This window comes from Ylistrum balloti, unplaced genomic scaffold (assembly GCF_031769215.1).
Source record: "Ylistrum balloti isolate Yb309-2 unplaced genomic scaffold, AGI_CSIRO_Ybal_v1 Utg369736, whole genome shotgun sequence".
NCBI lineage: Eukaryota > Metazoa > Mollusca > Bivalvia > Pectinida > Pectinidae > Ylistrum > Ylistrum balloti.
Genome location: NW_026781948.1, coordinates 50369 through 76092, shown reverse-complemented (window position 1 = coordinate 76092; position 25724 = coordinate 50369). Strand labels below are relative to the sequence as shown.

The 25724-nt window shown below is 35.4% G+C and overlaps 2 protein-coding genes across 2 annotated transcripts; both read left to right on the top strand.

Moving 5' to 3' along the window:
- Positions 1-2618: 2618 nt before the first annotated feature.
- LOC132543030 (RNA-binding protein 25-like) lies at positions 2619-4463 on the top strand. Its single transcript, XM_060206487.1, has one exon. It carries the CDS (start codon positions 2619-2621, stop codon positions 4461-4463), a length of 1845 nt encoding a protein of 614 aa, XP_060062470.1.
- A 16264-nt stretch (positions 4464-20727) lies between these two features.
- LOC132543029 (partner of bursicon-like) lies at positions 20728-24031 on the top strand. Its single transcript, XM_060206486.1, has 2 exons — positions 20728-20976; positions 23882-24031. Exons 1-2 carry the CDS (start codon positions 20728-20730, stop codon positions 24029-24031), a joined length of 399 nt encoding a protein of 132 aa, XP_060062469.1.
- The last annotated feature ends 1693 nt before the right edge of the window (positions 24032-25724 follow it).

The window sequence follows — 25724 nt, the reverse complement described above, 5'->3', positions numbered from 1 at the left end:
GTAAAGAATTATTAAACTTCCATAGTCCTTTTCCTTAAATGTAGAATTTATCATTATATCAGGTCGACTGTGTGATAAGATATACTAATATATTACTGTAAAAACTACAGTGTAATGATATCACAATATTGTCTAAATATCCAATTAAACAAAAACAATCTTAAATAGCCAGATCGAATTAAGTAAACTGATGACGTCCTTACTTTAGATACAGCAGTCATTCCCAGGAAAAAACAGTTATAATTAGAAATAGAAAATAGATTTCTTTCGACCTTCTCACGACAACGTGCACTGCTAATACAATTATTATACTATCCATTAGTTAATCTAATGATCGAATTGAAACAAGAATGATCAAATATTAAAAGATAACTGATTTCGATAAACTGTTTAATTAAAATCATTGATTTGCGAATCTTGTCATAATGCAATACACTGGAAATGATTTTTTATATTTGTTTAGAATGTCTAATTATACCCATGCAGGTGTACCGTTAAGTCAAGAAAGATTGTACAACGATGATTCACAGAAAATTTCAAACGTCAATCACTCGTAAGAGAAAACATGTAAACTAAAATAACAAGATTTTGAAACATTCAAATTGGTTCCAAATTAATGTGTTATGATAAACCTTGTATGATGGCGTGGTACTTACTTGCCTGCCACGGTAGGTCGGGTGATGTATCAGACTCGGTGTTAGCTCGGGTTTCTTTGTAATACCCTGACAGCATCAATATTACAGGTGAGAATACCAACGACTCACCTGTATAGAATGGTGGTAGTATACACACTGGTCTGTGTTTATCCACAAAGCGATATCTCTAACAGCTCAGTTTTACATTATATATGGGCTGTGAAGTCCCCTATACACAGACTGGTAAAATATGTTTTATAAATAAACACAGTTTGCTGATTGTTAATGCATTTCACCCAATCAGAATTCTGTTATGAAGGAGATGGTGTATATTTACCTGTACTGTTTACCTGTAGACAGGTAACGAGTTGTATGTGCCACAGGTATAACGTTTAAATGTCCACGCAACCACTTTCACTGGTCAGAGATAAACAAAGTGAGTCTTTTATGTTCTAACTTATTGGAAACCTGGATTGACACCAGCGATCGGACTTCTGCTCGAGTAAAGCAATATCGACACAAGGAAGGAATTCATGTTTTTAGATAAATTTAATGATTCACTGGTTCGATACATACATCGTTTCAGAAGAAACTTTCTAGATATATTGTGTTTACTGCTTTCCCCGATTTTTCGATATCGTGTAACACGTCTAGATATAGGACATTTCTAGTATATCTTTAAATAACCCTATATCTGTTGACAGGACATTAACACAAAGTCATGACATTCCTAAGATTGTATTCCAATTTGAAATATTCCTTCATCGTTTAGATGAACGGACAGTTTTCATGTGCTGGGAAGAAAACGTGTGAGAGACCAGCATTATTTCAGGAAGGAAACACATATGACTAAACCGAAGTTGATGACGTGTGCAGAAGTCTGTAATCTAGGGAAATAATGCTGTATTTTATAAATCCGAAGTGATAAAATACATGCATTGTATCAGAAGAATCGAACCCTGGATCCGTAAGGAAAAGTTTCGGTAAAAAGTTAAAATACTGCTTAATCCGACGGATTTATTGGTTATGAAATTCACCAGTTATGGAATAGCTATTTCGTGATTCAAAACATAGAATTGTCCTAAAATACGCGCCTTACATCTCAGTTTTTAACATGATTTGACGCAAACGTACATTTTCAATATTGCAAAATGTGGAAACGAAGCAGAAACGAAACGTTACTGAAGTAAACGGAGTCCATTTCGTTTCGCTGAGCTCGTTTTGTTTTATATTTTATCAATACCTCGACATACGTATACTAGAATGCTTTCAAAACGATGCAAATTATAGGTGGTTTTATTCATTATTTTGTTTCTGACAAAAAAATCTCGAAAAAATTACTGATAAACATGAAAATGGATGGACATGAGAATTCACATAACGACAATTAAGTTGTATAATTTTGTGTAATAGATCCATTTTTGATCGGATTGGGACGATACGCTCTGATCATTACGGTCAATACAAATTCAGTTTAAGTGTACCGGAACGAAAACAGAATTAGTGTATTATTGTTCTATGTGATCCAAAATCAACAAGGTTGAAAACCGCATCAAAATCGGTCAAATACCGGAATATTGACAACTTACATAACAACAAGAAGACACAAATTAGCTTACAACGTTTGGTGTAACCTGCATTAAATTCTGGCACATTTCCGAACTTTAAGAAGTCGATTGATACGAAATATCTTTTCAACTTGCTAAAACAATATGTAAGACGGCACTGGGGGATTGTCAGGAAAATAATTAAATAATGTAATGAAATTGTTTTAATTAAGCATCTGTTTGTCCATTCAGACGGCTACTTTTTAAAATGAAATTCAAGTTAAAATATTGTAAAACGGAGGGCAAGGTACATACTTAGTGAGAAGCAAGAATTTGTCTTAAGATTGACTGCTGAGTATGTACCAAAGAAGGGATATGCTACTTCATAAGGGACAAAAATTTAGTGAGGGACCAGTTAGTGTTTACCTAATCAGGGATGTGGTTCTTCGCGAAGGACATGAATATTCCTGGTGAGGGACTAGTGAGGGACTACCTTACAACGGACAGAGAACTTCTCAGGGACAAGAATACACCTCGTGAGGGACTAGTGAGGAACTACCTTACAAGGGACAGGGAACTTTTCAGGGACAAGAAACCACCTCGTGAGGGACTAGTGAGGAACTACCTTACAAGGGACAGGGAACGTTTCAGGGACAAGAATACACCTCGTGAGGGACTAGTGAGGAACTACCTTACAAGGGACAGGGAACGTTTTAGGGACAAGAATATACCTGGTGAGGGACTAGTGAGGAACTACCTTACAAGGGACAGGGAACGTTTTAGGGACAAGAATATACCTGGTGAGGGACTAGTGAGGAACTACCTTACAAAGGACAGAGAACTGCTTAGGGACAAGAATATACCTCGTGAGGGACTAGTGAGGAACTACCTTACAAGGGACAGGGAACGTTTTAGGGACAAGAATACACCTCGTGAGGGACTAGTGAGGAACTACCTTACAAGGGACAGGGAACGTTTTAGGGACAAGAATACACCTCGTGAGGGACTAGTGAGGGACTACCTTACAACGGACAGAGAACTTCTCAGGGACAAGAATATACCTCGTGAGGGACTAGTGAGGAACTACATTACAAGGGACAGGGAACGTTTTAGGGACAAGAACATACCTGGTGAGGGACTAGTGAGGAACTACCTTACAAGGGACAGGGAACGTTTTAGGGACAAGAATACACCTCGTGAGGGACTAGTGAGGAACTACCTTACAAGGGACAGGGAACGTTTTAGGGACAAGAATACACCTCGTGAGGGACTAGTGAGGGACTACCTTACAACGGACAGAGAACTTCTCAGGGACAAGAATATACCTCGTGAGGGACTAGTGAGGAACTACATTACAAGGGACAGGGAACGTTTTAGGGACAAGAATACACCTCGTGAGGGACTAGTGAGGAACTACCTTAAAAGGGACAGTGAACTTCTCAGGGATAAGAATACACCTCGTGAGGGACTAGTGAGGAACTACCTTACAAGGGACAGGGAACTTCTCAGGGATAAGAATATACCTCGTGAGGGACTAGTGAGGAACTACCTTACAAGGGACAGGGAACTTTTCAGGGACAAGAAACCACCTCGTGAGGGACTAGTGAGGAACTACCTTACAAGGGACAGGGAACGTTTCAGGGACAAGAATACACCTCGTGAGGGACTAGTGAGGAACTACCTTACAAGGGACAGGGAACGTTTTAGGGACAAGAATATACCTGGTGAGGGACTAGTGAGGAACTACCTTAGAAAGGACAGAGAACTGCTTAGGGACAAGAATATACCTCGTGAGGGACTAGTGAGGAACTACCTTACAAGGGACAGGGAACGTTTTAGGGACAAGAATACACCTCGTGAGGGACTAGTGAGGAACTACCTTACAAGGGACAGGGAACGTTTTAGGGACAAGAATACACCTCGTGAGGGACTAGTGAGGGACTACCTTACAACGGACAGAGAACTTCTCAGGGACAAGAATATACCTCGTGAGGGACTAGTGAGGAACTACATTACAAGGGACAGGGAACGTTTTAGGGACAAGAATATACCTGGTGAGGGACTAGTGAGGAACTACCTTACAAAGGACAGAGAACTGCTTAGGGACAAGAATATACCTCGTGAGGGACAAGTGAGGGACTACCTTACAAGGGACAGGGAAAGTTTTAGGGACAAGAATATACCTCCTGAGGGACTAGTGAGGAACTACCTTACAAGGGACAGAGCACGTTTTAGGGACAAGAATATATATATATCCAGAAAAGGACTAGCTAATACTTAACAAAATGAGTTAGCAACACCACCACATTTCTGTCAGTCGTTCGTTGACTGGGGGCGCACGGTTGCTCGTGTAACTTGCAGTAATGACTAAGAAAATGTTTTACTTGTTTCCATGAAGTGCAGGAAGCCGTGACTCCTCACAAGTTTATCTCTAATCATCACGGCCATAAGTTAGACAACTACACATACAAACAAGTATTAAGTTCGACAGATAGACAAATTGAATGTAAAACATCGCAGGAATTCTGTTCACTGAGATGTTTATTTGTCAATCGAAATCGATTTTTTGATGAGAACAAATAAACCATGTTTGATTCTGAATGATTCTATATAGGTTAGAGATCGATTGTAAATATCCGCACGATATTCCTCTCAGTCTAATGATAGATACAGAGACGCAAAGTCTGAAACACTTGATTAAAGTACACAAATATATGGGATTTATTTGAAACCGAAAATAAATTCGAATAATGTCAAGTTAATGGAAAGAGTGGTGGCTAAGATATGTTAACTTGTTTCCGGAGACTTGGTCCGATAACGTTTATTTCATTAATCTGACAAATTATCGATATTTTCATGCGCTACTGTTACCAAATGTTGATTTCACCAGGCTTATTTAATCTATGCTTTTGGATGGGAGGACTACAAAGTTTGATACATTCGTAATTAAATCAGAAAAATCCGTTATAACGATATTTGATCCACCGAGATAAATAACGAAGTCGTGACAAAGATAAAAAAAAAACTTCAACTAAACAGACAGAAAAACAAAGCTATGGATGTTATACACAGAAAACTATTGATGATAAAATATTCACTGGCAAGGTTGAACCGTGATCAACACTGTCATGTACATCACCTAGATGATTCTACTCCATCGTATAAAGTGTTGTAAATATTGTACAAGTGTTACGACTAACGTTCTGGTCAAAGTTCTTTCAGGAAATTTAAAATGAATACTAAAACAAACAATACGTGTTTTCTGTAATACCTTTTAAAGAATGACTACACAAACATCTTACTATGCATGCTGGTCGTAAGTTGGACAGCGTTTTACTGGCGATTTCATTGGACACAGCGAATAGACAGTGTATTAATATACTTGGTTAGCCAAAGCGAGTTATTTCCCTTGGGTAAGAAATAAGGGTGATCACATACCCTGGTTTATTGTAATATGTTTCAGACCATATTAATTTCACTTAGTTTAAACATAGTTTATTGTCAAGTGTAAGAGCAAAAGGATTAGACACAAGTTATTTCAACTTACGAGGTCTTCTCTTTATAGTTAAATGTACATTAAGAAAACAACACGTGATGGCATATAAATATACAAATCAAAGTGCATGATTAACATATAGTACAATGTATATATACATGGTTCCCACTAGTATGAAATTTACCCGAATCTATCAGATCGCTCAATATATTGCTGTACAGCGTTGCATACTCCTATATTTTTTAAATTGTCAATATCGGGAGAGCCATATAGTAGTAAGTCAAGACTGGGGGCAAGGTGCATATCAACTACTTGGATTTCGTAAAGCATGAGGTTCCTCAGGGGGTCAAAGTTCGGACAGTGCAGCAAGAAGTGGTCAGCATCCTCACAGGGACTACCACATGAACATGAGGGTTCTATGTGTAAGTTTGCTCGGTAAAGATCGTAGTTAAATGTACTTTCTCTGTTGCGGAGTCGACAGTGAAGTGTGTTTATGTGACGTTTTCCGTGCGTTCTAAAGGATGACGGTATGGTTGTGGGTGAGTGTTTTGCCGATTTGAAAGATTTCAGAGTGTCCGAGTTCCTTGTGTCTGGTTGTAGTTTGTTCCAAAGTTTGCAAGAATGTGGTATAAATGAGGTGTTCATGGATTGAAGTCTGTATCTTGGAATGTAGATATTGTCGTGGTTTCGTGTTTGATATCGTGGTTCAACTGGTTGATTGGGTATTAGGTTGTTAAGAAATGACGGTGTTAGATTGTTTTTGCATCGGTAAAATAGTGTAAGTTTTTTTCGTAGCGTCGTTGTTTTAGTGTGACCCAGCCTGTTTCTGAATAAATGTCTAATTTAGTGTAAAGTGGTAGTCCTGTGACAATCCTGGCCGCCTGGAGCTGCACTCTTTCCAATCTGTCTTCGTTTGTTGCACCGCTATTGTCCCATACTTCTGAAGCATATTCCAGGAGAGGTCTGATGATAGTAAAGTTTCTTTAAATTTCGTCTCGAAAGAATATACTTGAGTTTACGTAATATTGCTAATTGCTTAGATGCAGAGTTTATTATGTTTTCGATATGGGCATTCCATTTACAGTCACTACCAAATGTCAGTCCGAGATGTTTATGTCTGTCAGTCACATGTATTGAATTTGAAATCTGGTGTGCTTGGTAAGGTACGGTTAGAAAACATTCCACTGAGTGTTCTCCTAAAGGAAACCGGAAATTAAATATTGTTAAATTTTGCAAAGGATAAATAATTTTGTAGATGTACTTCAACTGAAAACTTCAACTGGCTAGAAAGTACTCCATGACCAGTATGTAAGAAAGATACCTTCTTTTTAGTTGTCAATCAATAGCCTACTGCATTATCAGAACGTGCGAAAAATTATATAGAATCAAGAAATAACACCGATAACAAAGATTATATAATGAGACTTCCACGGTTATCAACTTAAAAAGTATGCTGGGAAAAATAGTATCACTAAAACAGATATGATATACCATTCTTATGTAAACACTAGAACAGATATGGTATACCATTCTTATATAAAATAAATACACTACAACAGATATGGTATACCATTCTTATGTTAAATAAATACACTACAACAGATATGGTATACCATTCTTATGTTAAATAAATACACTACAACAGATATGGTATACCATTCTTATGTTAAATAAATACACTACAATGGATATGGTATACCATTCTTATGTTAAATAAATACACTACAACAGATATGATATACCATTCTTATATAAAATAAATACAGATATATGATATACCATTCTTATATAAAATAAATACACTACAACAGATATGGTATACCATTCTTATGTAAATACCACAACAGATATGGTATACCATTCTTATATAAAATAAATACACTACAACAGATATGATATACCATTCTTATATAAAATAAATACACTACAACAGATATGATATACCATTCTTATATAAAATAAATACACTACAACAGATATGATATACCATTCTTATATAAAATAAATACACTACAACAGATATGATAGACCATTCTAATGTTAAATAAATACACTACAATGGATATGGTATACCATTCTTATGTAAAATAAATACACTACAACAGATATGATATACCATTCGTATATAAAATAAATACACTACAATAGATATGATATACCATTCTTATGTAAAAATAAATACACTACAACAGATATGATATACCATTCTTATGTAAAATAAATACACTACAAAAGATATGGTATACCATTCTTATGTAAAAATAAATACACTACAACAGATATGATATACCATTCTTATGTAAACACAACAACAGATATGATATACCATTCTTATATAAAATAAATACACTACAACAGATATGGTATACCATTCTTATGTAAAATAAATACACTACAATAGATATGGTATACCATTCTTATGTAAACACCACAACAGATATGATAAACCATTCTCATATAAAATAAATACACTACAACAGATATGGTATACCATTCTTATGTAAATACCACAACAGATATGGTATACCATTCTTATATAAAATAAATACACTACAACAGATATGATATACCATTCTTATATAAAATAAATACACTACAACAGATATGGTATACCATTCTTATATAAAATAAATACACTACAACAGATATGGTATACCATTCTTATGTAAAAATAAATACACTACAACAGATATGATATACCATTCTTATGTTAAATAAATACACTACAACAGATATGATATACCATTCTTATGTAAACACCACAACAGATATGATATACCATTCTTATGTAAACACAACAACAGATATGATATACCATTCTTATATAAAATAAATACACTACAACAGATATGGTATACCATTCTTATGTAAAATAAATACACTACAATAGATATGGTATACCATTCTTATGTAAACACCACAACAGATATGATATACCATTCTCATATAAAATAAATACACTACAACAGATATGGTATACCATTCTTATGTAAATACCACAACAGATATGGTATACCATTCTTATATAAAATAAATACACTACAACAGATATGATATACCATTCTTATATAAAATAAATACACTACAACAGATATGGTATACCATTCTTATATAAAATAAATACACTACAACAGATATGGTATACCATTCTTATGTTAAATAAATACACTACAACAGATATGGTATACCATTCTTATGTTAAATAAATACACTACAATGGATATGGTATACCATTCTTATGTTAAATAAATACACTACAACAGATATGATATACCATTCTTATATAAAATAAATACACTACAACAGATATATGATATACTATTCTTATATCAAATAAATACACTACAACATATATGATATACCATTCTTATGTAAACACTACAACAGCTATGATATACCATTCTTATATAAAATAAATACACTACAACAGATATGGTATACCATTCTTATGTAAAATAAATACACTACAACATATATGGTATACCATTCTTATGTAAAAATAAATACACTACAACAGATATGATATACCATTCTTATGTTAAATAAATACACTACAACAGATATGATATACCATTCTTATGTAAACACCACAACAGATATGATATACCATTCTTATATAAAATAAATACACTACAACAGATATGGTATACTATTCTTATATGAAATAAATACACTACAACAGATATGATATACCATTCTCATGTAAAATAAATACACTACAACAGATATGGTATACCACCATTCTTATATAAAATAGATACACTACAACAGATATGATATACCATTCTTATATAAAATAAATACACTACAACAGATATGATATACCATTCTTATGTTAAATAAATACACTACAATGGATATGGTATACCATTCTTATGTTAAATAAATACACTACAACAGATATGATATACCATTCTTATATAAAATAAATACACTACAACAGATATATGATATACTATTCTTATATAAAATAAATACACTAAAACAGATATGATATACCATTCTTATGTAAACACTAGAACAGATATGGTATACCATTCTTATATAAAATAAATACACTACAACAGATATGGTATACCATTCTTATATAAAATAAATACACTACAACAGATATGGTATACCATTCTTATGTAAATACCACAACAGATATGGTATACCATTCTTATATAAAATAAATACACTACAACAGATATGATATACCATTCTAATATAAAATAAATACCCTACAACAGATATGTTATACCATTCTTATATAAAATAAATACACTACAACAGATATGATATACCATTCTTATATAAAATAAATACACTACAATGGATATGGTATACCATTCTTATGTTAAATAAATACACTACAACAGATATGATATAACATTCTTATATAAAATAAATACACTACAATAGATATGATATACCATTCTTATATAAAAATAAATACACTACAACAGATATGATATACCATTCTTATATAAAATAAATACACTACAACAGATATATGATATACTATTCTTATATCAAATAAATACACTACAACAGATATGATATACCATTCTTATAAACACTATGGTATACAACAGCTATGATATACCATTCTTATATAAAATAAATACACTACAACAGATATGATATACCATTCTTATGTAAAAATAAATACACTACAACAGATATGGTATACCATTCTTATATAAAATAAATACACTACAACAGATATATGATATACCATTCTTATATCAAATAAATACACTACAACAGATATGGTATACCATTCTTATGTAAAATAAATACACTACAACAGATATGATATACCATTCTTATGTAAATAAATACACTACAACAGATATGATATACCATTCTTATATAAAATAAATACACTACAACAGATATGGTATACCATTCTTATGTTAAATAAACACACTACAACAGATATGGTATACCATTCTTATGTAAAATAAACACACTACAACAGATATGGTATACCATTCTTATGTAAAATAAACACACTACAACAGATATGGTATACCATTCTTATGTAAAATAAATACACTACAACAGATATGGTATACCATTCTTATGTTAAATAAATACACTACAACAGATATGGTATACCATTCTTATGTAAAATAAATACACTACAACAGATATGGTATACCATTCTTATGTAAAATAAACACACTACAACAGATATGGTATACCATTCTTATGTTAAATAAACACACTACAACAGATATGGTATACCATTCTTATGTAAAATAAATACACTACAACATATATGGTATACCATTCTTATGTTAAATAAACACACTACAACAGATATGGTATACCATTCTTATGTTAAATAAACACACTACAACAGATATGGTATACCATTCTTATGTTAAATAAACACACTACAACAGATATGGTATACCATTCTTATGTTAAATAAACACACTACAACAGATATGGTATACCATTCTTATGTTAAATAAATACACTACAACAGATATGGTATACCATTCTTATGTTAAATAAATACACTACAACAGATATTTTTTACCATTCTCATGTAAAAATAAATACAATACACGCAGTCATACGCTATACTGTCAACATAAAGATGTTTATAAAAACCAGTAAATATTGCTACAACTCCAGTAGGATCACGGATAAATGTATTTCCCTATAGAAGTTTCGTGTAAACGTCTTGCTCTTCCTCTTACGAACCGTTCGCCGGAATAGTCGGATATCCATACCACCAGTTCCCCCAGTGCATCGCTTTATATGCCGTGAACGATAATTGTTGACTGTTTATCGGTAGAAGGATTCCTTAGAAACACACGTGCAAAGTACCGACTACATTGGATACACGTACCTCCTGTCCTCATGTGTCCTCCAGTTTCCACTACCCATAACATCTATATCCGGTTTCGTATCTATACATTGGTAATGTCTACAAATGAGTTATCACCTGATATCACTACATATGTCGAATGAAAGACAGTATGAGCCGTGGGAAGGGTTGAATAGGATAAATACAATATGATAATTTATATTATAATAATAGGACGGAACAATATATCCCAAAAAGCCCAAAAATACACAACAACACCTAGAAACTGGGAAAAAACATAGATGTTTTTCATATGGGAAGAAATCTCATTCCTGGCGGATTTACGGCTCTCGATGTTGTTTTGTAAGGGAGGTAATTCTTACATCTCTGTAACAGATATCTACGGACAAAATCAACATACTATTTATTTCATTGAAATTAACAGAAATAATTCCGATTTCCCTGGATTTCGTTTCCGAGTATAATAAATCATTACTGGTTTTTGTTGTTTATGAAGACTTCTATATCTTCTGTTAAGTCGGTAACTCTCACTGTCACTTTCGCGTACGACACCTTCACTTCCAGGTCTATGATAAATTTTGTTTTATAGAATACACCATGAAAAGAAACCGTATCAACGGTACTACAATATCACACATTCGTCTACTTCATACCAAATATTCTTTCATTAAACTCGCATTTGGTCTTCTCCGTATCTTCCTTTTCTTATTAAGGAGTTGCTCTAGTGACAGTCGTCCAGTGTTGTGGTCAACGAGAGGTGACTGTCACCCAAGCAAAATGACGTAAATGACAACTTGGTTAAAAGAAAGAGTAATTTGTCATTAAATTTCAGAGTAATGACAGGGTAATTTGTCACCGAATTGAAGAGGGTCCCTTATTTAACCGTATTGACAAAATGATCAAGCCAGTTGCTTATAAAAAAGTCACAAACCCTTTTATAATTCTTTAAAATCAATATTAATAAAAAGTACGTTTAAAACTTATTTTGAACAACGTTACTGTAATGGGGTTGACACTGTGTACAGTATCAAACAAACGACTGGTCCGAGGTCTGAAATACCGGACTAATCAATTTATTGATATTTGATTTCGCGTTACGTCAGATACTTTACATGGCTTGATGATGCTGGAGTTCACACTTGTATAGTTTTACATAAAAGAGATTGTCGATATGATCGATATTGGTTTGTTTCTGTGAATGGTTTAGCGTCGATAAATAAAACTCTAGGAAGTACAACACGCGATTCGCTCTTGAGTCGATAAAGTTATTGAAATGGAATACAACCATGGGAAAATTCATTTTACCTTGGACAAAAGACTTGTAGGCCGAAAGCTGTTCAATAAGACGTTGGGCGGTTACTATATATTCTCGCGAGAGTGACCATTAACCAGTCTAAGGACTATCAGTGACGGTAGTCAGTGTACATTTTAAGTACAATAAGTGGTCCGTAACCATTCTCACGACGTTGGTCAGTAGCCATTCTCACGACGCTGGTCAGTAACCATTCTCACGACGTTGGTCAGTAGCCATTCTCACGAGGTTGGTCAGTAGCCATTCTCACGACGCTGGTCAATAGCCATTCTCACGACGTTGGTCAGTAGCCATTCTCACGACGCTGGTCAGTAGCCATTCTCACGACGTTGGTCAGTAGCCGTTCTCACGACGTTGGTCAGTAGCCATTCTCACGACGCTGGTCAGTAGCCATTCTCACGACGTTGGACAGTAACCATTCTCACGACGTTGGACAGTAACCATTCTCACGACGTTGGTCAGTAGCCGTTCTCACGACGTTGGTCAGTAGCCATTCTCACGACGCTGGTCAGTAGCCATTCTCACGACGTTGGACAGTAACCATTCTCACGACGCTGGTCAGTAGCCATTCTCACGACGTTGGACAGTAACCATTCTCACGACAGTAATAAGCAGTTTTGTCCTCAGTGATAATTAATAAATGACAACTCTCGGTACGGTAAGTATATTTATTGAATTTTGTCGTATTTGTTGGCATGGTTTGCCACGAATGAAGAGAGTACTTCGAACAAGCCGTGACAGAGTCATGTGACTACCATTTTGTCAACTGCTTTCTACAATAATGCATAGTTTTATAGAAGCTAGGAAATGCTTCAAATCTGTTGCACCACCCTCGATCCAACTTGAAACGAAGTATAAGAGGAGAAGTGTATAATCACATAAGCTACAATTAACACACTAATCAACCAAATTAAAATACAAAATAGTTACAAAAAACAAGTAATACCGCAGAAACGTAATCGTGAAAACTGAGAGAACTGAACACATATTGGATCAATTCAATCCAGCAGTGAGCATTCGAATGTACAACATTTATGAGAGTTTCTGTGTACTTCACTAAACGAACCTGTAACTGATATCATTTAAGCAAATTACACGTGCTACATCGTCCTCAAATTACCCTTAAGTCTCACTTAGCAAGCAAAAGTATTCGATTTGCTTAAATTTATACATCAACAGACCACCGCTGAATGGACCGGATATGACGATTTCTCCACTTCAACACCTCCGCACTTGAATATAGAGACGATTGTGATTGGCCCATTCAAGATATGGCACGTGACAGGGATAGGACTCCTTGTCATTTTACTAATAGGTAAAATTTGATCCTTAGTCATGCTTTACTACCATTGTATTGAAATGAAGTATTATTTTAAGATATTTCATTCGTTGCCAATAATGATGTTTTATGATTTGTAATAAGTTAGATATTAATGAAAGAAAATCAGTATGCTGGACTATTTGATCAAACATGATAAATAGACACACACACACACATGCATATATATATGCGTATATGTTTTTGCACAATATTACGCTGAGTTATTAGCCAATAAAGAACGCCGTTATATCGTCGAGCAGAAGAAATCCTTCAAATCGAAAACAATGTTTTTCGGAGGCAATTCGATTCTCAATAACTCATTGAAGAATGTGACCTGGAACCATTTTAAAACAATTTTACTGAATAACATATAATAAAGCTCTACCTTCTTTTAACACTACTTGTTTTGCCTAAACGTACTTTCTGGAGTGGTTTTTTAAAAAAAAAAAAAAATGCCATTTTAAAAATCTTCTACTAATTAAGATCTGTTTGATATTGAATTATTCATTACGTAATATCACTCTTTATCAAGTTTGGCAAAACCAAGACTTGGACTTTTAAGGAAAACGTTTAGCATCACCATAGCCTCGCTCTGGATAGATCGTCGCAGCGAGACAAAAACACAAACGCTGACATATCCTGCCTCGAGAGCTATTACCGTCTTGGGTTTGTAAATCCTAGTATACACCTAGAAACAGGTCAATAATTTTGTATTATCAATTTTCACACATCTGATCTCTGTACAATATGTACATGGATATCTTGAAGTGACTGACTTGATCAAGTGTCTATAGTTATAGTGGTGTGCTGTTGTATGGACGTCAGAGTGCCCCGGACACGTCAGTCGATAGAAAATTCCTTTAGACGTCGTAAACTCCATGACAAGTACGGCGAGAAATTCATAGATCTCTCTCCACCATCTTGTAAGTATGAAAATTTCTCTCATTCCTAGTTAAGCATAGATATCTCTCCGGCCTAGTGTAAATATAGGGTCCAAAAGGAATTTTCCATTTCATTATGGGATTTTATGTCACGAGTCTTGGAAGTTTACTTTTATAAATAAAAATTGAAACTTTGAGACAAGTTTTCATAAAATCTCGTTTGGAATGGAAATAAATTATGATTATGATCACACAACTCAGAAAATTCACGTTTGGACAAGTTTTATCGGGGAGTGAATCACACGGGGCAGCCATGTTGCAACGCCATATTCGATTCATGACGTAACGTCATTCCTCATGTTATAACAGTGTATATTTTGCTAGAGACATATACGTAAAAATGTTACATGTACGTTGTCACTGAATAACAGGCGAATTAGGTGATAAATATATCAATTTCACTCAAAGCCCTCGTTTTATTATATCGAAAGTTTTGTCGTCATCGTGTAATCTTAAATAAATATAAATATTTCTCTCTGCCCTCATTTGAGTATTAATGCCCCCACCCCTCTCAAGTGGAGTATACATATCTCTCTACTCTGGATTGAGTATGAATGTCGCTCTCCTCTCCGTTCTCTTGTTAGTTCATACATCTACATACATCTATATCTCTCTGTGCCCTCGCGTTAGCTCATACATCTATATCTCTCTCCGTCCTCGTGTTAGTTCATACATCTACATCTCTCTGTACCCTCGCGTTAGCTCATACATCTATATCTCTCCGTCCTCGTGTTAGTTCATACATCTATATCTCTCTCCGTCCTCGTGTTAGTTCATACATCTATATCTCTCTGTGCCCTCGCGTTAGCTCATACATCTACATCTCTCTGTACCCTCGTGTTAGCTCATACATCTATATCTCTCTGTACCCTCGTGTTAGCTCATACATCTATATCTCTCCGTCCTCGTGTTAGCTCATACATCTATATCTCTCCGTTCTCTTGTTAGTTCATACATCAATATCTCTCTCCGTCCTCGTGTTAGTTCATACATCTATATCTCTCTGTGCCCTCGCATTAGATCATACATCTATGTCTCTCTGTGCCCTCGTGTTAGTTCATACATCTATATCTCTCTCCGTCCTCGCCTTAGTTCATACATCTATATCTCTCCGTCCTCGTGTTAGTTCATACATCTATATCTCTTTCCGTCCTCGTGTTAGTTCATACATCTACATCTCTCCGTCCTCGTGTTAGCTCATACATCTATATCTCTCTGTGCCCTCGCGTTAGTTCTTACATCTACATCTCTCTCCGTCCTCTTGTTCGTTCTTACATCTACATCTCTCTTCGTCCTCGTGTTAGTTCATACATCTACATCTCTCTCCATCCTCGTGTTAGTTCATACATATATATCTCTATTTCTTCGAGCAGATGCGAAGACTTCTCTTTAGAATCGTGTACCGGTAAAACCTATGTTAGCGCAATATCTATACCTTTTTACAAAATAAATATTCATTCTAGTGATCCTTGGAGACAACCGTTTTGATTCAACAAATTATAGCAAAAGTACAAACTGACTTCAACCTATCTTTTATCAATTTACTGAGATTCCCTTCAGAGCCCGAGCGTATGTTTTTTTAAGATCGATGCTATGTTTGATATTGATATCACACGAACCTTGCACCTTTCACTGAACGTGGAATCAGTTGTTTGTGTTTTACTTGAATTTGGTGGCCGATGCTCAATGTACTTGGATATACATTTGTAAAATATCGAACGACATATGGCCAATTGAAAGCATCGAGACGAGGGGGTCGGCCTAATGTATGAATTGTCGTTAGGGGTCTTATAGGGTATTAAACATCTATTATACCCTACTTAATTGGATTTTATTTTGAACTGAAAATAGTTTTGAACTGATTACGTTGTATTTCTTCTCGGTTTTGATAGTGGAAAAGATTTTGGTGAGAGATTTAATGCTCGATAACGCTCCAAAGCCACCAGCAGCTGGAGTGAAAAAGCATGGCAAAGGAAATTCGAGACAACGAACAAATGAAGAATCTCGGCTCAGTTCTGTCGAAGTTCGATCATCGTCCATCGAAGAGAGTGTGCCACTGTCTCGAGATCCGACTAGATGGCTAGGCGCTTTACATAAACTAGGTTTGTAGGATTTGCACTCGCTAACACATTTCTATTATCAAACTTGGTGACTTCATGTCGTCATATGCCAATAAATGCCACTCAATCCCATCATGGAAGAAACTAGTTCTCAGCCCACTGATGTACACTGTGGTGCTATCTTACTTAAAATGATAGAGTCCGACTCCATTGTCGAAGCAGGATTTTTTTATGCCTGTAGTTATCTTTAATTCTTTAATTTCTTTAATTTAAATCTTTAATTCTCTTGCAGGTAATCAAAACATTCCGAGGAAGAACCAAGTTCTGGATGCATTGTCCTCGTTGAAACAGATATAAGCAAATACTGATTGACAATAGAATAAAGATGTTTGTTGAAATATGATTTCGAAAAAGAATTAACGCCGCTTTCTTTTGCTGCAGAACACGTTTGCATTTTATTATTCAATTTGAATTGAATAGACAAGACTTGACGATGCACAGATTCAAAAAGCGATGATGATGATGATGATGATGATGATGATGATGATGGTGGTGGTGGTGGTTAAAGACATTTCATTTTTGTTGTTGAGTGTATCGCTCCGTTAACAGGGTAATTTTGAGGTGGGTCCCCTTGCTGGTGGCTACATCACTGAACAACTTGAACAACCGTCGCATATTCGGTTGTCAAGAAAGTGGTTAGTACTTTTGACTATAACTTCAATGATGATGCCATACTTATCGTTCATGTCAAGTGTACTAGTAAATCCCTACTGAAATATGACAACAGACCAATAAATATACAAGAAGGCTTACTTTGAATTTTAATTTAGGTGTTTATTTTCACTCTCATCAGTGAAAAAAACAGATACATGGCAAATACATTCAGTGGTGTAAACTACCTGTTTCGTACCTTACATTTAACTGCACTTTCCCTTCAACCTTATCATGAAAACCGCGAAAATTTTAATAACCTAATAAAACATGCCCAGCAGTATATTCTACATTCAAAACATGTCACAGACATTTAAATCAATAGTACCTAAAACAAGCATTCCTTAATTAAGTGAACTCGAGGTCTTTATATATTGTGAACAACATTAAGCTGGATCTGGAAACCGCGCTAATTGGGATGTTTGTCTTATGATCTATCCTGCTGTGGTTATTTGAACGGCGTTTAAAAATGAAAATGAAATGTTAAAGCTGAGAGGCTTCATATTGATTCCTGTTTAGCAGGAATATATGTATAACTATCTTGAATTGACAAAAGTCCTAATGAGACCGTCATTTACAAAAAAAATAATATCGAAATGCCGGTATTGTTAGAGGTGAATTTCAAACTCAAAATGAATGTAAAGAAAATTGAATATGCACAAAAGAAATGAACATATTAAGGCAATGTAACATATCTTATTTCTATGGAAAACATCTCCTTTTTTATCGACGGCAACCGTCATGAAACAGATGTATAAATAGTGAGATGATATGGTCAAAGATGTATGGATGGTGACACAACAGGATAAAAGATACAACAACAGGATAAAAGATGTATGGATAGTGACACAACAGGATATAAGATGTATGGATAGTGACACAACAGGATATAAGATGTATGGATAGTGACACAACAGGATATAAGATGTATGGATAGTGACACAACAGGATATAAGATGTATGGATAGTGACACAACAGGATAAAAGATGTATGGATAGTGACACAACAGGATAAAAGATACAACAACAGGATAAAAGATGTATGGATAGTGACACAACAGGATATAAGATGTATGGATAGTGACACAACAGGATATAAGATGTATGGATAGTGACACAACAGGATAAAAGATACAACAACAGGATAAAAGATGTATGGATAGTGACACAACAGGATATAAGATGTATGGATGGTGACACAACAGGATAAAAGATACAACAACAGGATAAAAGATGTATGGATAGTGACACAACAGGATATAAGATGTATGGATAGTGACACAACAGGATAAAAGATGTATGGATAGTGACACAACAGGATAAAAGATACAACAACAGGATAAAAGATGTATGGATAGTGACACAACAGGATAAAAGATACAACAACAGGATATAAGATGTATGGATGGTGACACAACAGGATAAAAGATACAACAACATGATAAAAGATGTATGGATAGTGACACAACAGGATATAAGATGTATGGATGGTGACACAACAGGATAAAAGATGTATGGATGGTGACACAACAGGATAAAAGATACAACAACAGGATAAAAGATGTATGGATAGTGACACAACAGGATATAAGATGTATGGATAGTGACACAACAGGATAAAAGATGTATGGATGGTGACGCAACAGGATAAAAGATGTATGGATGGTGACGCAACAGGATAAAAGATACAACAACATGATAAAAGATGTATGGATAGTGACACAACAGGATATAAGATGTATGGATAGTGACACAACAGGATATAAGATGTATGGATAGTGACACAACAGGATAAAAGATGTATGGATGGTGACGCAACAGGATAAAAGATACAACAACAGGATAAAAGATGTCAGTTGTCGGAGAATTAAATCGCTACAAACAGACATTGATACGGTAATCTATGTTTCGTTTCATGTTTTTCCGTTATAAAATATTCTTTATATAAAACCGTAGGAATGTGAATCATCAAAGAATAACACCATTGTCAGTATTCGGCTCTGATCATAGCAGTTTCGTTCTGTCAAATAATGTATCGTTCGAATCTTCATAACATATTCAAACACACCAAATCTGTACTTTAATGGTGTCTAGTGATGACGATGAAGCCAGTAGATTAATTGTGAGCGTTTATCGACAAGGCCGTATAAATAGTTACGGGATTAAACGAGATTAAAAGTGCGACATTTGGGGTGACGGTGTCCAGGCATCATGTGACTTGCGAGTGATATGATTCGACTTGCGCGTGATATGGATCGATAACTGAACTGCTATAACAGGATTTCCGGCTCGCAACAAAAATTGTAGACCTCACAGGGTTGACATTTACAGTATACCCGTGTATTCTTGTCATTAAATCTAGACAAACAGGAGGAAACACATCCGGCTCTTCTTTAGCGACAGGCAGGTTTCGTATGTCACTGACAAACAGTATTCAGCCCTCCGATTGGCAGTGAAAAGAGATATTAAAATAGAAGCCAATGACGGTCAAAATAAGATCGGAAGGTGAATTAAAAAAATCCGTCTCCACTAAGAATATAGTTCCTCTTCTCTGTCCTTTGTGATCAGACTTATTACAGACGGCAGGGGAGGAAACGGCAATCCTTTTCACGACAAATTGTAAGTATGAATTACCAGTTGTGTAATTTTAACGGGTAAGATGATTTTATAACAATATTCTTATCCTATAGGTGTTGATCAAATTATAGCAAAGACAATTTTGTTTACAAAATAAAATCCAAAAATACTAAATTTATGTCGTTATTTTAGCGTTTTTAACATTGTGTTTCATTATGCATTTTATGTTTCAAAAGAAAGATGAGTTTTGAAGATAATTACTTAAGAGGAAGCATATTTTTTTTTCCAGAAACAAACATGTATCAAGTGATGTCTCTTCCCACAGCAACACTTGTCGTTTTTATGTTTCTTCGAGGAGGGTTGTCTCTCGTGGATAATTGTGAAACGAAATCAATTGAAATGAACATCGTTCGCGTGATGAACGTGGAATACGAAGGCACCATGCGCAATGCTGTCTGTGTAGCCAGTGTCCTTGTCAACGAATGTGATGGCACGTGTGTTTCGCGTGTCACTCCAAGCGTTTCCCGATTTCCTGGCTTTGACAAAGTAAGTTTTCTTAACTGTACCTGTAGAATAAAGAACACGTTTTAGTATTGTTATTTATTTCTCTTTCTTTCTTTCTTTTTTTCTTTCTTTCTCTCTCTTTCTTTCCTTCTTCCTTTCCTTTCATGACTTTCGGTTGCCGGCAGTTATTTCTACCAACATATGTACAAACGAAAGCTATAAGAGAATGCTGAATAGTTTTCACTTTAAATGTTGATATTTCTATGACAAAATTTTACGAAGTCAGTTACTACAAACAGGATACGCGTCTGGTTTCAATTCAATAACAAAGCCGATTTTTTTTGTGCAAAACTACTTTGCTGAGTACTAGGAATTTTATAAACCAATGTAGTGTGGTTTACATTTACTGTTAGATACTAAAAAAGGAGGGGATTCCTTCTTAAGTGAAAGAAAGCAAAATAAAAATCAACGAACGAATACGATACTATATAACATTATCTACCGCTTATCTCATCAGACATTATTCATTACTAATACAAACTTAACGAGCCACTTTTAAGGTGGGAAAAACAGGTGATCTCAGATGAATTTGTAAGGAAAGAGAATGCAACATTCTTCATATTTGCGTTTATCTCTCTTCGAAATCACATCATCATGTTTTTGTCTTTTGACATACTTCTACTATAGTTGTAAATCTTATGTCTACAATGGTGACTGAAGACGATTTTCAGAATCCTCCATTTCCAGTGAACATTGCCAAAGATCATCAACATCAGCAGAGGAAATGTCCGAATATGCCTAACTTTTCAGTTCAAAGGTTGGAAAAATGTTCAACTCCATGTCTAAACTATCGCTTAGAATTCCTGCAGTATTTGAATCGTTCTCTTTATGGCACCAAAATGTTCCCTTCTTGTACAGATTGAGTATTAAACGAGAATAGACAATATATAATGATGTATTTTAGGGTGTCTTACCTTCACCTGTCCAATAAATAAATAATCTTTACAACAATTGCGAAGCGAGTTTTTCCAACTTATATAAATCACTCTTGTTGGCGCGGATGGATGCGCGCAAGGGGTCTTAGTATGGGAGGAAATCGGATTACCATGGGAAAACCCACGTGGTCGGGCAGGTGACTCCTTACCTTTTACACATCCATTCCGGGAATCGAATCCTGGACGGGTAGGTGAAAGGCGAAAACATTAACACCCCTACCCGACCACCCAAATGATTAGTAAAGAAGTCTCACGCCTGATTTACTTCACTTACATGTAGCTAACACTGTTTCTTTTTACCTGTCCAATATGTTTCATGGTTGAGTGAATATTCAGTTCATCGTTTTGAAAACAAATTGCTATCGTTATTTTCACAAAGAGGTGCTGTGTTTTTTTACTAGGAGAAAAGCTGTCGGGCCTTGATCAGTTATTTCTGTCTCAGGACAGTTTGAGGTTTTCTCCCTTAATTTATATGTATGTGTATAAGACATCAAGTTATTTGACTGATTTTTATGAACTGATGAAAAGGAAGGTATGTTATCAATGTCTGTGACGTACCGTCTATTGTTATCAATGCCTGTGACGTACCGTCTATTGTTATCACTGTCTGTGACGTACCGTCTATTGTTTTTACTGTGTGTGACTTACCGTCTATTGTTATCAATGCCTCTGACGTACCGTCTATTGTTATCACTGTCTGTGACGTACCGTCTATTGTTATCAATGTCTGTGACGTACCGTCTATTGTTTTCACTGTCTGTGACGTACCGTCTATTGTTATCAATGTCTGTGTCGTACCGTCTATTGTTATTACTATGTGTGACGTACCATCTATTGTTATTACTGTCTATGACGTACCGTCTATTGTTATTACCGTCTATGACGTACCGTCTATTGTTATCAATGTCTGTGACGTACCGTCTATTGTTATTACTTTCTATGATGTACCGTCTATTGTTATTACTGTCTGTGACGCACCGTCTATGTTTATTACTGTCTATGACGTACCGTCTATGGTTATTACTGTGTGTGACGTACCGTCTATTGTTATTACTGTCTGTGACGTACTGTCTATTGTTATCAATGTCTGTGATGTACCGTCTATTGTTATTACTGTGTGTGACGTACCGTCTATTGTTATCAATGTCTGTGACGTACCGTCTATTGTTATTACTGTCAGTGCCGTACCGTCTATTGTTATCAATTTCTGTGACGTACCGTCTATTGTTATTACTGTCAGTGACGTACCGTCTATTGTTATCAATGTCTGTGATGTACCGTCTATTGTTATTACTGTGTGTGACGTACCGTCTATTGTTATTACTGTCTGTGACGTACCGTCTATTGTTACTACAGTCTGTGACGTACCGTTTTTATGATATGTCAAAAAAAATATTATTACGTCATATAATATGACGTCTGTTGTTACTGTACTGTTTCATTCCTATTAGTTTTTACAGTTGTTGAAATGAACTTGAATATTTAATCAATTTTTATCAAAAATAAGTAATTATCGAGACGTATCAACAAGTGAATTAGTGGGTTGATCACACAGCGTTAGCCGGGTAAATAGTGACGTCAGAGTATGTGATAAAGTATCTATATAGTCTACATAGTTTATCACAGTTTGTATTGCAGCTGCGCGTGCTTTGTCCAAATGTTTTTAATAACTGTCCAATCTTTGTTGTTCATAAAATACACACATCGAATTACCAAAGTAAAACAGTCGCTGAAGCTACAGTACGTGCAAGTCGTGAGCTGAAACGGCAATAAAGGAATCACATTCTTTATTTTCACATTATTTTTATGAAAATTCTAGAGGTTACGTATATAAAAGTATTTACAGAGAACAATAATGAATTAGAACACTTGATAATATCACTCATTTACTGATGAATTATATAATTACATTCAAATGCTGACTGAAATTATTCTATTTCTTTTTCTCACAGATTTGCAAATGCTGTAGTGAATCTAGACTGGTTTCAAGAGAGGTCACTTTGACAGAATGTCGAGATGGAAACCACGTGTTGGAGGGGGTGCGCCCTACTACGTCCTTCTCTGAGCCCGCTGGCTGTGCTTGTCGGTCCTGCCAATACTGAAAGACTCGTATATCTATATAAAGTAGGATAATGAAGTGGTAATTCAAAAACTGTGTTGTTTAAATATAGGTACAAATAAAGGTAAAATATAAATCATAATATAAGATTTTATTTGTGTTTTTACTTTCCTACAATACTATATCACAACAAAAATAGTTCGCTCTCAATATCTACAAATTTACACTTTTCAGACTGTGTCACTGAAATAGAGGTCGACTAATGCTGACATCCAAATCTAATGAAATGCTGGCATGATTAGCGTGAACGGAGATTCATAATATTGTTAAAGGGCCATAGAGAAACAAGACGAATTTACATTGCTACTACAGGATATGAATGTGTAAAAAAGTGTAGACACGCCGATGACAATTATCTATTTATCTGTTGTTCTGGTCACAATTTCGATACGATGATCAAAAAGATGCATTATGTGACTAAGTTTAAAGTCAGCTTGATCTTGTTCACAAATGTTAGTGATCCATTAGCAATGCAGAGTGTGAAAAGTTTGATGTATTACGTCATTCAAAGCTGTCAGAGTCCATATTTGAAATGCTCTATATGTAGAGAATCTGAAGTAGAATTGAATCTCTGCCTACAGAATCAATGCCTAAAAACCTGTCTGCAGGGTCTATGGTAGAGAATCTGAAGTAGAATTGAATCTCTGACTGCAGCGTCTATGGTAGAGAATCTTATGTAGAATTGAATCTCTGCCTACAGAATCAATGCCTAAAAACCTGTCACAGAGTCTATGGTAGAGAATCTGAAGTAGAATTGAATCTCTGCCTGCAGAGTTTATGGTAGAGAATCTGATGTAGAATTGAATCTCTGCCTACAGAATCAATGCCTAAAAACCTGTCTGCAGGGTCTATGGTAGAGAATCTGAAGTAGAATTGAATCTCTGCCTACAGAATCAATGCCTAAAAACCTGTCTGCAGGGTCTATGGTAGAGAATCTGATGTAGAATTGAATCTCTGCCTACAGAATCAATGCCTAAAAACCTGTCACAGAGTCTATGGTAGAGAATCTGAAGTAGAATTGAATCTCTGCCTACAGAATCAATGCCTAAATACCTGTCTGCAGGGTCTATGGTAGAGAATCTGATGTGATGTAGAATTGAATCTCTGCATGCAGGGTCTATGGTAGAGAATCTGAAGTAGAATTGAATCTCTGCCTACAGAATCAATGCCTTAAATCTGTCTGCAGGGTCTATGGTAGAGAATCTGATGTAGAATTGAATCTCTGCCTACAGAATCAATGCCTAAAAACCTGTCACAGAGTCTATGGTAGAGAATCTGAAGTAGAATTGAATCTGATGTAGAATTGAATCTCTGCCTACAGAATCAATGCCTAAAACCCTGTCTGCAGGGTCTATGGTAGAGAATCATCAATGGGTTAAGAAGTAGAATTGAATTTCTCTGCTCTTCACAAGTCAATCAATGCCTAGTAAACAGCTGTCAAAGAGTCTTCCAATTGAACAAAGAATTTTATCCCGGTAGGTAAACCCGTCTATGGTAGAGAATCTGAAGTAGAATTGAATCTCTGCTTACAGAATCAATGTCCTGTTCACGCGAAAACCTGGACTCATCCGTAAAAATAAATTGTCGCCTCTGACGCAGTCACCAATTCACATGGTCAGCTACCCGATGCTGCCGAACTATACTGTGATAGCGTGTAAACCGAGAAAAGCGGGTCT

Bases quoted from the DNA above. Each gene is read 5' to 3' on its own strand.
- LOC132543029 (XM_060206486.1), top strand. From the start codon at position 20,728: ATGTATCAAGTGATGTCTCTTCCCACAGCAACACTTGTCGTTTTTATG. The intron at 20,977-23,881 runs GTAAGTTTTCTT...TTTTTCTCACAG, and splicing joins GATTTCCTGGCTTTGACAAA to ATTTGCAAATGCTGTAGTGA.
- LOC132543030 (XM_060206487.1), top strand. From the start codon at position 2,619: ATGTGGTTCTTCGCGAAGGACATGAATATTCCTGGTGAGGGACTAGTG.